General features: G+C 50.7%; 1 protein-coding gene across 1 annotated transcript; it reads right to left on the bottom strand.

The window, feature by feature from the left end:
• Positions 1-4,263: 4,263 nt before the first annotated feature.
• On the bottom strand, positions 4,264-12,076 carry RHCG (Rh family C glycoprotein). Its single transcript, XM_010717477.3, has 10 exons — positions 11,828-12,076; positions 8,257-8,443; positions 7,641-7,791; positions 7,344-7,491; positions 6,787-6,953; positions 5,953-6,090; positions 5,463-5,599; positions 4,838-4,962; positions 4,557-4,630; positions 4,264-4,463 (listed from the first exon to the last, which is right to left on the bottom strand). Exons 1-10 carry the CDS (start codon positions 12,036-12,038, stop codon positions 4,398-4,400), a joined length of 1,404 nt encoding a protein of 467 aa, XP_010715779.1. The 5' UTR covers positions 12,039-12,076; the 3' UTR covers positions 4,264-4,397.
• Between the last annotated feature and the right edge of the window lie 1,981 nt (positions 12,077-14,057).

Raw genomic sequence — 14,057 nt, 5'->3', positions numbered from 1 at the left:
CTCTCCTTGCCCAATGGTGATACCATCTCTCCCTGCCATCATTCACCACCTCTCTGTCCATGCTGGTCTTGAGGTTTTGTTCCCTCTCCAGAGTCAGAGGGGTGAATCCCTTGGCATGGTAGAGCCCTGCAATGAGATGAGAAGCTCAAGAAGCAGCACCACTATGTCTTCATGTCCATCAGCATGTGGAGGCCAGAAGTTCTCGCTGAGGCATGGGGAGGCAGCAGCCTGTGGACACGGGGCTGGGTGCGGGCACCGCGTGCTGCTCCTCGAGAGGCCACGGCCACCTCCTGAAGTCAGGAGGCCATGCTCCTTCCCACATTAGCACATGAATGGGGCCGGGGTGGGGGGGAGGCGGGAAGGGGGGCAAGCCCCCACTGTCCACTCAAGCAAACAATTTGGCTAGCAAATTGACATAATTACAAGGGACAGAGAGAAAAGAAAGGCAAGCCCCCTCCCCTGCGCTCCAGAGGGCCCGACCCCTGCCGAGTTACTTAGACCCTTTGTGAGACTCAATGCTAGGTACTGATTAGGGAACGTATGCCCTTTTCAAGGGCCCTAAGTGATTGGCTGCCTTAATCTGATTACAATTTACAGCACTCCTGAAGAAGGGGCTGGAGAGTCTTTCACACAGGCGTGGACGCACCAGGTCCGACACGCACGCACTCACACCAGCACAAAGGTACACGGATGGGCACGGCCACGATGCGGCCGGACAGCTGGCACGTGTCCCTGCGGGTGTGCTGAAGGGCACACGCACGTGCAATGCCAGCACGCACCCGCAGATGTGCCAACATCACTTGGCACAGGGTGCTCATTGTGCCGGGGAGTGTGTGCGTGTGCTCAGAAAGTGTGCTGGGTGCATGTGCATGTGAGATTGCACCCACACAGCTGCAGCGTGGGCACGGGGACAAGGGGCTCTGCACGCACCTGGGGCATGCGGTGAGCCCACAGCAGCTCCAACCTGGGGTTACATCGTATACCCACACCTACACAGGCACACGCACGCAAGCACAGATATAAGCACGTGTCCTCTTGCCACAGATGGGGATCCTTTGCAAGGATGTGGAGGTCCCTGCCAGTCCGCACGGCCGTTCTCCAAAATCTCTGCAGCAGCTTGCAGGAGCGGGAGTGTGATCTAAGCCCACCACCTGCCTATTAAAAGCAGGATTAAATGGTGCTGTTCCCCCCCTTCCCGCCCCCTTCCCTCTCTCTCTATCATCCCCTTGGGGAAACCACCATCTTTACACGAGATTTTCTCTCTCTCTTTTTTTTTTACCTCTTTTCTGCTTCGTGCTCCATAGCTCCCAGGGGATTAGCAGCCAGGCTGGCCCTTCCAGCCTCCTTGAAGGAGGGTTGTTTCAGGCAGCCCCCCCATGGGAACCTGCCCCAGGACAGCTCTGGTCAATGCCTCCGGTGCTTCCCAGCCAATTTGTACCACCTAATCCCCATGGGTATCAACAGCTCCTTTCTCACACCTCCTCTGCCTGCCTGCCAAAGCAGGCCAATCCTCCGCTCCCCGTTGAGAAACCCTCTGTCCACCGCTGGGGCCGTGACCACACTTCAAACGCGCTGGCCCGACCCCGGCATTGTTCATTAGGGAATTAAAACTGCAAGGCCGGCCCCAGAGAGTGATTTAGGTACTGAGACCAGACTGAGCCCCGCGAGAGCACGGGCAATAAAACGCTTCACTGCCCAAGAGTCTGGGCAATTCAGGTGTCTTCCCACGAGGAGGAGGCAGAGCCCAGAGGACAAGGAATGGGGCTGGGGCTCCCCTCCACATCAGCACATGGGGCAGGACTATGTTCTGGTGCTCAGAGATGAATGAGATGGGGGCTAACAGCCTTGCTAAAGCAATGAAGGCTGCTCGGTTTTTTGGTTACTAAATCCTGAGATTGTTTTCAAGCCGTTGGGAAGGCAGTCCAGAGGCTCTGGAGCCAGGTCTGGCAGCCTCCCCATAGTGGGACACCGCCTCCCCAATATGTGTGGGCTGACCTGTCCAGAAACTGAAAGCTCCTCATTTTCTTGTCCCTGCACAAGGTTCAAAGTGGAAAGAGTGATTCAGCTGGACAGTCCAGGGCAGGAGCAAAACTATCCCGGCCAAAGCCTTCTGAGTTACAGACAACAACATCAGTGCGTGGCATGAGATGGGGAGATTCATAGCTCACGTCTATTACTTAGGGATGCTGAACTGCTATATTGAGAGACACCCCAAGCTCATCCCACAGGTGGCATAGCCAAGGAACCAGGAATGCCCCGTTAAATCAGCAATTTAGCTGAACATCCTCTTATACTACAAAGCTGTCTCCCTGCATCCTACGCTGCTGCTGTGCTGATGATGATTCCTGTGGAGAATTTTAGGCCTCTTCCTTTTTTGCTACTCCTTTTTTTCACCAGTGAGGTTGTCTCAGGCTAAGCAAAGACAACCTCGGTTCAGAACAGTGCATTTCCTATGCCTTGCTGTCCCCGTCCCTTCGACATGGCGGGGGAACACAGTGTTTCGGCACCTCCTCCTCTGTCACAATGTTTTTCAGCTCCACCAAGCAAAGTGTCCAATTAGAGCAGAGCCTCTTGCTTCCATCTTTGCCGACATTTAATTAACATGCTGCTGCTGGCAGCCGCTGACAAATTCCAGAAACATGTTGTAAAGGGTTTTTGTCTTTACCCAGCATGGAAAATGAGGGTGTCATATCCCAAGGGGATGTGAATAGCTACTTTTGACTCCCCCCCTCAGGTGTGAGAATTACAGCTAGACACGGTGAAGAGACCTATCAGCCCTCCCACCTCCTTTTTTTTTTTCCTTTTTTTTTTTTTTTTTCCTATCTTTTCCTCTCCTGCTCCTCACATATCATGCTGGCAAACACACAGGTTTTAGGCCTGATTTTTACTCCTGTCTTCTTCGACTCTGGTTGAAACCTGATGTTTTTCCTGGCTGGAAGATGGTCCAGTTAACAGATGGAGGCAGTGATCTGTTGTTGGGCCCTTGCCACCAGAATAGCACCATAAAGTGGAAAGAATGGTCTGATCATAGAATCATAGAACAGCTTGGGTTGGAAGGGACCTTAGAGATCACTCAGCTCCAACCCCCTGCCATGGCTGGTGTCCCCCACCAGACTAGGCTGCCCAGATCACCATCCAGCCCGGCCTTGAGCACCTTCAAGGATGGGGAATCCACAGCTTCTCTGACAGCCTGTGCCAGGGCCGCACCACCACCTGTATGGAGTTTTTTTCTAATATCTAACCTAAATTTCCCCTTTTAGTTTAAAGCTATTTCCCCTTGTCCTATCACTACCAGACCATGTAAAAAGTCAGTCGCCCTCTTGCTTATAAACACTCTTCAAGTACTGGGAGGCCACAGTGAGGTCTTCCCAGTTTTCTCCAAGCTGAACAAACCCAACTCCCTCAGCCTTTCTTCATAGGAGAGGTGCGTCTGCCCTCTGAGCATTGTTGCGGCCCTCCTCTGGACCTGCTCCAAACAGCTCCGCATCCTTTTTGTTCTGGAGGGCCCAGACTTGGATGCAGTACTCCAGATGGGGCCTCACAAGGGCAGAACAGAGGGAGAAAATCCCTCTCTCTAGCTACCTCTCTGTTGATGTAACCCAGGATACTATCAGCCTTTCAGGCTGCAGGCACACACTGTGGGCTCATGTCCAGCTTTTCATCCACCAGGACCCCCAGGTCCCTTTCCACAGGGTTGCTCTGAGTGGGTTCTTCTCCCTTTCTGTAGGCATACCTGGAATGTCTGGAGCCAAGTGCAGCACCCTGCTCATGGCCTTGCAAGTTCTCATCAGGTTCTGGTGGGCCCACTGACGATACTGGAACAAACGGATGACACTGAAGAAGAGGAAAGGGCCTTGCTGGCCTGCATGCCACACACAAACAAGGCTCACAAAGAGCTGGCAAAGGTCTCAGTAAAGAAGCCAAGGCAAAATGATGGTGGGCAGCACAAGAATATGGTCTGATTTTTAGGTGATACTTTGTGGAGCCAGGAGTTGGCCTTGATGATCCATATGGTTCCCCCCCCATCTCGGGACATTCTGTGACTCTACAAGCAGGCCTAGGGCAGCACTGTGAGCTCCCACACCCCACGCCATCAGCCCCGCATCACAGCACAGGGGCTCAGCACTATCCTGGATGCCGTGTCCCGCTGCCCTCCGCTTTCATCAGAGGCCTATACTATGAAAAAGAGCCATGCTTTTATTTTGTTCACAGGAACTAATTACAAAAGTGAGCCAGTGGGGAAGCGGGTGTTCCGTTCCCCCCCCCCCACGCTTTCCTCACGAGGCTTTCTCCTCATAGGCAGGGCGGTGCGCCTGACATGGCGGCCGCCATCTTCCCGCCCCCGAGGGCAGCCCCACCGTCCCGCTGAGGCGGCGGCAGCCCGGCAGCATGGCGGCTCAGGGCGAGGCGGCCTTGTCGGGGTTGTGCATGTGGTACACGTCGCTCTCCTCGTCCTCGGGCACCTGCAGCACGGCGCGGCCCGCTCAGCTCCGCCACTGGCCCTCATGCGGAGGGCGGCAGCGCCATCTTGTGCCGCCCGCCACCCCCGGTCTCACCTCCCAGTAGATGTCATCCTCGAAGCAGTTCTCGTCGGCCGCGTCGCCCCAGATGGGCAGCTTCAGGATGGCTCCTAGAGCGGGGCCGATTGGGGCTGGTGTTTGGGGCTTGTCTCCCACAAACTCCCACCCCATCTCCCTGCGAGCAGAAGTGGAGACTGTGGTCTGACCCACGCTTGCAACACAAGCGGCAAGGACCCATCCAGCCAAGGCAGAAAAGCATGTGGATGTCTCCATTTCGGCTGCAGGCTCTTGCCTCTCTATGCTTCCCCCTTGCTTACCCACAAGGGTTCCCCCAGCAAAAGCCATCAGCAGAGAAACGACAATGCCGGCTGCCTGGAACCCTCCTTGAATGCTGGGTGTCCGTGTCTTGTAGCTGCCAGTGAAGTCAAATGCCTTGATAAACCTGCATAGGGTAGAAGTTGTGAGGACTGACTCTGGCAGAAGATCTTTACCAGTCAGAAAAAGGTTGTACTGAGCCAGGGTAGAGGAGCTCTGTTGCCGTGAGCCCTTGAGATCTCCTCCCTAACCCTATCCACCTTCTGCAATGGACTAGGAGAGTGTTGTAAGACATAAAACACTGTTCTCTTCCTTCTTTTATGGTTCCTGGCAAGGTTTTACCTAGGAAGAGTTCAAAATACAAACATTCATTTTGTATTTCAGAACTTCAGGCTTACCTGAGCCCCAAAGCAAGACAGAGCTAAAAGGAGCATTTTCACATCCTCTGTGCCCCAGATACGATTCACTTTTTGAAGACACCAGAAATCATTAAGCCCAACATAGTGCACCCCATGTGAAAGAGATAATAGTGAACATAGATCAAATGCTATTAATTGCTTCTCTCTTCCGCCCCTAAGAGCTCCAGAAGTCCCAGAAAACATCAGTGGAAGTTTCAAGCTGTCTTACCCTTCCTTTCCATATACTTCCTCTGTGGCTGCGGCTGCAGTGATGGCTCCCACAATGCCCCCTATAAGGCCTGGCATGCCATGGAGGTTGTGGATGCCACATGTGTCCTGGATGTGCAACTTGGACTCCAAAATAGGCTGAAGGAAAGGGGGGAAGAGAAAAATCAGAAGAATGAGAGTAGACCTGGGAAGGATTAGTTCCTTTCATGGAGGACTGGGATAAGTAGAGAAAGAAGAGTGGTATTATGTATCCCATTCTAGAGCTAAGGACTTGTAGAAAAATATGTGAAATGAGCTCAGGACAAAACAAGAGCTCTCTTCCACTCTCCTGTTAGGAGACTGAGCCTTACTTAGCATTTTGAGGCAGAAAATGGAGTCAGAAGTGCATCTCTGTAAGGGACAATGGAAAGCAGGAACCCTCAAAGGGAGGTGAATCCATTCCTGGTCTCCTCAACAGAACCAGGGCTGCAGACCTCCAGAGCAGCACTCACCGTTAGGTAGACATACCCCACTGTGGACACAATGCCACAGATGAACCCAACAATGAGGGAGCCGTATGGGGTCAACATCATCTCCGCGCTGGTGCCCACAGCCACTCCACCAGCCAGCGTTGCATTCTGGATGTGGACCTGCAGGAATAACCACTCTGTCTTGGCATCTCAGAGAAATCACAGTTGTTCAAACTGTGTGCAAATGGTAAAACAGGAGAATCAGCTCTGAAAATACTTTCAGAGGAAATATCAGGGCCCACTTTCCTGCTCGCTGGTGAAAAACAAGAGGAGAAGAACAGGCAGCCTCTGTCTGTAGCACAGGCACACATAGACTCCCACTCTCCATACCACACACATTCTTTGCTTCCCAAAGAATCTGGGTGGGGAGTTGTGATGAGATGGAAATTGTTTCACCCATGTGTCACGCCAGCTCTGCTGTCACACACTGTGCACCCACACACATAACACGTACAAGTCAGCCCCCCGATTGCTCACAAGTTGCTGCACAGACCCTGCTCAGCTTGCTGGAGAGTGCTGCCAAACATGGCTCTGAATTATGCCCATCAGTAGCTCTCCTGGGAGAGTAAATGCAGCCCTTGCTGTGCCATCAGCACATCACATGCAGGGACAGCACCAGCTTGCACTGCGAAAACATCGAGATTCACTTCCCACCTGCTTTTTCAGTGCAGCCTGAGTTTCTGGCTCGAGGCCAGTTGTACCAACACACTGTGAAACCCAGTGCAGCAAAGGACAAGTGTCACCCAATTCCTGGGCCCTTGGTCAACTTCACTGCGAGTTCCCTGGCTAGTTTAGGGCTCTCTGCTCCCAGCTTACCATGTCAAGCTTGCCTTTCTTCTGCAGCATGCTGGAGAAAGCCATTGTGGTGAGAACACAAGCAGCCAGGGAACAGTATGTGTTAATGGCAGCCCGATGCTGGGCATCCCCATGTTCAGAAATGGCTGAGTTGAAACTGGGCCAGTACATCCACAGGTATAGGGTACCTGGTGGGATGAGGAGGAGGGAGCAAAAAAGAAGAAGGGAAAAGAAAGAATATAGAGGTTGAAAAAAGAACTCTACAGGAGGTTTCTGTGGAGCGAAGTTAAATTCCCTAGTCATGATGCTCCAGAGCTGTGCCCTCCATGATGGGATCAGCACCAGAAGGGGCTTGCAGTGAAGAGGAACCAAAATGCTGCCTTGTCTTCCCAGGCACCACCTCAGCCCAACCATTAGTGAGGGGAGATGAGTAGTTCCAAGGTGTTGAAAACTGGGATGCAGATCTTGGTCCCAAATCTGGGTTTTGGTCTGGTTTTCCCAGAGACATGGGAGGGAACAGCTCTCTGCAAGTGAGTGGTACACATATACCAATGCTGCAGAGGTTATGGCTGACTCACCAATCATAGCAAAGAGGTCAGAGTGGTACACAGAGCCTTCCTTGTCTTTACTCTGCTCCAGGTTGGGTCTGTATAGGAAACGTGTCACAGTGAGGCCAAAGTAGGCTCCAAAGGTGTGAATGGTCATGGAGCCACCCGCGTCCTTAACCTGCAGCCGTGGAAAAGCAGAAGTTCATTTCTGGAGTCACTGCTTATTCTGGAGATGAAGGATGGTCTACATCCTGCCCAGCTTGTTTACCCATCTGTTTTTCCAATCTGCACTCAATCTTGGGAACAAGGGATCTGTCTAACGCTTACGTGAAGCAGGTTGAGGAGGATGTACTCATTCACTGCAAAGAGTGTGACTTGAAACAAAGTCATGATGAGAAGCTGTACTGGGCTGGTTTTGCCCAGGATGGCTCCAAAGGCAATGCACACAGAACCCACGCAGAAATCAGCATTGATCAGGCTGGAAGAGGGGAAGGAAAATTGTGATTTTATAAGGAAGTACTATTCCGTAATTACTCACCCTCACCCACACTGAACTCTAGAGATCCCACTGTAAGGCATATAGTCGATTAGGTTTCCTACTGACTTTCCTCTCAATGTGACATGTTGCCAGGTATGGAGCTTTCTTCCAAATTGTTTAAATAACGAGTATGAAGGATCTTATGTGCTCTTAACCTTGGGGTCTGTGGTGCTCTGCTTGGGTACTAAGAGATGGCACTCATCTCACATTTCTCATGTAACAGTACCACCATCATACAGGTACCTGTGGACTAAAAGGCAGAAAGCAAGTGGGGTTATGCAGAAGGAAGACAACATTTTGGAGGCTGCAGTTTGCACATAACACAGGGACAGGCACTGGCTCTCATCCCAGCTCTTCCACTGTACAGTCAAGAGGTGGCATCCCAGACCCCATATCTCTCCTTACTTTTCCACTCCAATAAGGATCTTCCCATTCTGGAAAGAGTGGAACCAGCCTTGCATCAGGAGAGCCCACTGGATCCCAAAAGCAGCAAGGAGGAAATTGAATCCCACAGCTCCGAATCCATAACGCTTGAGAAATGTCATGAGGAAGCCGAAGCCCACAAAGATCATCACGTGAACGTCCTGGAAAGCTGTGCACAGGGAGGAAATTGTCAGTTCTGAGAAGGTAGAGCTGTGTGTCATTTGAATTTAGCAGTGAAAGGAAACAACATCAGTGGCAGTAAGGAAAAAATTCAAGGAAAAATGCATGCATTTGCCTCGTGTCCTCCCATTTCAAAGTCTGAAAATGGCTGACTTTTGGAAGCTGGCTTTTTGGTGAAAAGGTTCAGTTTTGAAACCCAAATATCTTTGTTGCAAGCTTTGTGCAAGAGAAAACTGGACACTAGTGGAGTATATGAAGGAAAACTTTTCTATTCAGATTGTCTTTTTTTCCCATTTAAAAAAAAAAAAAACAAAAAAACAACAAAAAACTCCAAAAATGTCATGTACAAGGAACAGTACCAGTGAATGATCCACATTAATTTTTGTTTTAACCACAATGGGTTAAAACATTCTGGGTAAGCCTATGCAATATAGGGTCCTGGTGATGGCTTGGTGCAAGCACTTAGGGAAAAGACAAGAACAAGGGAAGTTTACAAGTATGTTTTTATTTGCCACTGAAATCGGTGGCAAGATACTTTTGCCAGGAGGATCCCACCTTATGGGATTTTGAGTGCTTAAACCAGAGAGACACAGTTCTTCCAACAAGTGCTCATATCTGCTAACTGGAGCCCCTCAGATGCCCTTCCCTGGGGGAAAGTATACCTGCATGAGCCTCTTGAGGGAAATTCTTGGTGCGATAAACCTGCTGTACTTCTTAATGCTAAACGTTTATTTCAGATAAGCATCACTTTGCAATTAAGTGAGCTGAAATGCTGCATAATTACAATCTGAACCATGCAGACCCTCACACTGGAGGCCACTCCAGTGAAAAGAGCAGGAGATGTAATAAGCTCAGGGCAGATGAAATTCAGTGATTAAGGATCTGCTGTGCCCCTCACCCTGTGCTGGCCCTATGGCATGCTGGCCATGCAGGAACCTTGGACCCCTCCTGCAGGGATGGTGGGGCTGTACTCCCTGCCTCTGCTATGCGCTGGGTGAGGATTTGGGTGTGTGCAATTGCAGAAGTCTCAGCTACTGTCCTCTGGTGTTTTATAAGATCTTGCAACTTGTGTAAGGACAAGCATTTGGACAGGCTCCAGTGATGTAGTGTCAGGTGGAGGAGACAGGTTAATTTGTTTGCTTTCAAAAATGCCCCCACGCCTATGAAATTACTCATGAGAGATGAAGGAGACTAGACTAGCAGGTGACCCTGCTCAGCTGAAGTCTCTTCATGTGGACTTCTCTGCATGCTCTAAGAAATGGTCTTGTTAACTCTAGTTTTAACCATGCAGTCACACACACTTTCCCTCTGCAGCTATATTTTTTTCTCATCACCTTTCTCCTCAAGCCTAAGTGACACAATACGCAGCTAGAATTATCTGCAGCCATTTGCATTATATATATTCTTAATTTCACCCTGAAAGCAGAAACACACAGGTTGGACTTAGGGCTGCAGACTGTGTGCCCTCTGAAAATACCGAGAATTTCCACCATGTCTTATGCCCTGTAAATGCCCAGGAGGAAAAGCAGGCTTTTCTTCAAACTGCGCCCAGCCTAAAGCATTTTTCTAAATCTTGCCTTTGTTTTTCCTTTAGAAGAATAATACTTGTGTTGCAGGCAGCCCAGGTGCTGCCATGCTCAAGAAGTATTGTGACCTTGCTTTTGTGGGAAGGCAATTGCAGTCATATCCAGAGGAGGTGTTTGGGCTTTGAGAATACTACCTGTGCTGAAGGATCTCATTTCTTTTCCCTAGAGAGCAGATGATTCACTCACTATGGAGTATCAATGTGTGATTATAAATTAGAAGAATGTGTCACGTTGCACTGGTAGCCCTGGCAATGGGCACCACTGACACAAACAACATCCTACAGTAACTAATCGTCTCAGGCTGTCACTGTTCACCCACTGCAACATCTCTGGACAGGTCCTATAGGCAGTAGCAGTCACAGATGTGATAACACAAATGATCTTCGGGTGTTTAGCCATTGCATTCTCTTCTAAACAGAGCTGGATGGATATGGATCAAAATGCTCAGCTTCTACCATCTTACTATTTTCATCTATTTTTGCAGAGAGATTTTTCTGATTAGGTAATGGAGGAAAAACAAAACAAAACAAAACTGATCTTTGCACATGTGAGCCCTTCCTCAGGTTTGAAACAGATAAAACTCAGCTAAACTGAAGCTGATTTAGCTGCGTTAATCCGCTCAGCCATTTAAGAGGGGAATATTTGGTATTTCAAAGTGGAGATGGGAGATGAGGACAGTATAGGCGCAGGGTCCTGAGCTCCTACAGCCTCGCTGCTGCTCTCCCGTCCTGTCAGAGATTACAGCAGCACTGCTGCTGCTTCACAGCAACCTGTGTGGATACATCCACAGGCAGTTTGGAAGGAGAGCTCAGGGCAGCCACGGCTCACACTAACCACGCCAGCTGAGCAGCAAGTTTCTGCAGGCAAATCCTTCTCTGAACCAGTTAATCCTCAGCAGCTACAGGTTTCTATAGCTCCTTTGATTTAGCAGGTGTTTTTTAATGGAAATATTCTAAATAGATGCATGACTCAAGCCCGTTGCTTCCTTGGAAACAATTGCCTACAGAAGCAGCCTGTTCCCATCAGCTCACAAAGAAGATGACCAGCCACAGAGATCAAAGCCAGCCAAGTGTACCACTTGGCCTGAAAAGCTTTGACCACCTGAGCGATCCCCATGGCAATAAGGCATAGTGACCGAAGGACCATGGGAAGCTGGCAGGTCAGGAGGACTCATCAAAATGGCAGCAGCTGAAGAGCTAGTGAGGGGGAGGGTATAGGAAAAGGGGGAAGGTGTCATAGGATCTCGACAGCCGTTCCTCCGTATGTACAAGGAAACCGAGCGAGGGGGCAGCAAGCTGAAACTTGCAGGATGCTGGGAATGCGTCAGCCCTATTCCTGGAGAAAAGGCATCACATACTGGTAGCACCCTGTCGACAGATCCCCAGAACACTGGAGGGCCACAAGGCTCTTCTCTCATTCTTTGGGGCACCCCAAAGCAGTGTCAAGGTGAAGCCCAACTCCCCAGCAGTCACTAGAGACTTCATCTCTGATGGATTCTGTCCCAAGCCAGATTTAACTGGGAAAGACAAAAGAAGCACTTAGGAACTCAGGACTACTATCCTGAAACCTCCCTATCACTTTTTCCCAAAACCCTTGGGGCAACAACAAATAGGAAAAGATGGGGTGGGGTGGGATGGGATGGGATGGAGTGGGATGGGATGGGATGGGGTGGGATGGGATGGGATGGGATGGGATGGGATGGGATGGGATGGGGGTGGATGGGGTGGGATGGGATGGGATAGAACGGTGGCCAGCCAGCACCGGGACTGGGCTTCCTGAATACTCACAGGGGTATCGGAAGTAGAAATCATTCTCAATGTCACTGGTAAGGTTCATCTGATGCTTCTCTTCCTCCCAGTGTGCATCAGCTTCAGGGCCGAAGTGCACAAAGACCCCAAAGAGGATGATCATCGCCACTTCCCAGAGGAGGCAGATGAGTGGGAGCCTCCAGCGCATGTAGGTGTTCTTTGCCATCCCCTGGTGCCTCGGCCGCTCCATCTGCAGGGATGCCTGACACTGACAGTGTGTCAGTCCGTGTCCCCTGTGCCCTTGGCGGGTGACATATATATGTTGGGGAGCGCAAGGTGGGGCCCAGGGAGGTGCCTCCAGCAGGATCACATTTCAGACGCGGGAGGCTCCAGGCTTGCTCTCTGCTCTAACCCTCCTTCCTCTCTGGGAGGAAAGACAGGTCTTCAGCACCTCTTCTCCCAGCGGCTTGCTGCAGTAATGAGCCCTGCCTCCCCGGGACTCCTAGCTATGGAGCCTGGGTGTCCAGCCCCCTGCTCAGTCCTGCCCCACACTTCTTCCTGTCCCCTTCCTGGACCTGGGCCAGACATCCTGACCATGTCACCCAGGCAGCCACCCTGCCTGCATCACATCCTTCTCTCCTCACCACTGGTCCTGCTCTGCACATGCCCTTCCCCAACACCAGTACTGAGGATACCAAGTCAGCCTGAGTCACTGGGCGCAGGCCCTGCTCTTTGTTGATGGGAAGAAAGTCTGTGGGACAGTCCCAAGAGGAAGAGGAAGATAGGCGCTTCCAACCAAAAGTCAAGATCATGCACAGGCATGCAGTGGCCTTGCCAAAGCTGCCGTATATCTACAGGGATATAGAACTGACACGTCTCATCATTTCCTGGTGGTTTAACTACCTTGTCTTCTTGACAAGCTAAGCTGGTGCTGCATGGACCAGGGCAGTGCCCTGAGATGGTGACAGAGAGGGGGCTGGAGAGCATGGCACTACAACCCTCAGCTGCAGGGTTAATGTCCCCTCCTCCAGCACAGGGCTTCCTTTAGTGTTATATTAAACATAACTTTCCTTTTTCTGTGGTTTTGAACCATGTGTTCCTTCCCCACGAGCCAAGTCCTTCAAACGCATCCCAGCTCCTTCCTCTGCCTGCAGATCCGAGAGAGGCCTGTCAGTCTTCCAGAGATGAAAGACTGCAGCCCAGGCAAGCTGCCCGAATTTGCTGATGGCATCTAATTGTGGCCTGCAGGCTGAGCAAGCAGCACTGATTTCTGTGTTGATTAGGCAATAATTTGAGTTGATTATTATTTCTTGTTTCCTTTCTTCTCAAACTGACAAATGGCAGAAAAATGCTGGGGATGATCCTGAAGAGACTGATGGCTACATAAAATCACTGTCAGATCACATTTGGGCCCCATACAGAGCTTTGGAAAAAGCCTTGGAAATGCAGATCAGGTGCAAGAAACACTTCTCTATGGCAGAACAAGAAGCCAGCAACAAGCGTACCATGTAGGGTCATCTGGGAGTAGAGCAGCAGGCAAGCTGTGCTGCTGCTCAGCTGAGCTATCTATGTGACGTTCACTGGGCATCCCATTACCTGTGATTTCTGCGAGGCAGCTGCAGCTGTACACACTGAGACCTTCAGCCAGAAAGAAGCTGAACCCTAAGCAATACTGGAGCGCTGACTGCCAGAAGCACTGTTGATAGTTGTGTGTTCTCCTAACAGCCTCATGGCAGGACCAGACTTCAACCCTGCCCTGCAGCAGCTCTTAGAAATCTTGAGAAAGGAGACATAGAGGCACAAAGGAGCATTTTACAACATAAAGGAACTTGCTACATCCTGATAGCATAGTCACTAGCAATTACACAGTATAGTTACATTTCAGCAGAAGAAACCACACTGCAAAACTTTCCAATCTGGGTTCTCACTGAATTGGTGATGTCTCCCAAATGTGCAAAGCCCTGTTCCTGAAGAGCCCAGGAGGACCTGCATGCGCCATTCTGTGGCAGTAGCTCTGTCCCTGCCTCCCTCCCCAACCTCTGCAGGCAGAGCACAAAAGATAATAGCTTTTCCGCTGGTCTGATAGTCTCACCTTGCTGCACTGCCTTGCATGGCCCCTTCTTATCAATCTGCAGATCATCACCATGCTTCTACTGGCCTGTTGGAGCTGGTATGCTCCACTGGCTGCTTGCACTCAAGACTCACCCCTCACCTGCTTATACCCCCATAATTTGGGAATCTCTTTCAGTAGCAGTTGCTCTCAGGCTGC

The sequence above is a fragment of the Meleagris gallopavo genome, chromosome 12, assembly GCF_905368555.1.
Source record: "Meleagris gallopavo chromosome 12, MGAL_WU_HG_1.1, whole genome shotgun sequence".
Taxonomy (NCBI): domain Eukaryota; kingdom Metazoa; phylum Chordata; class Aves; order Galliformes; family Phasianidae; genus Meleagris; species Meleagris gallopavo.
This window is presented reverse-complemented; position numbering and strand designations above follow the sequence as displayed.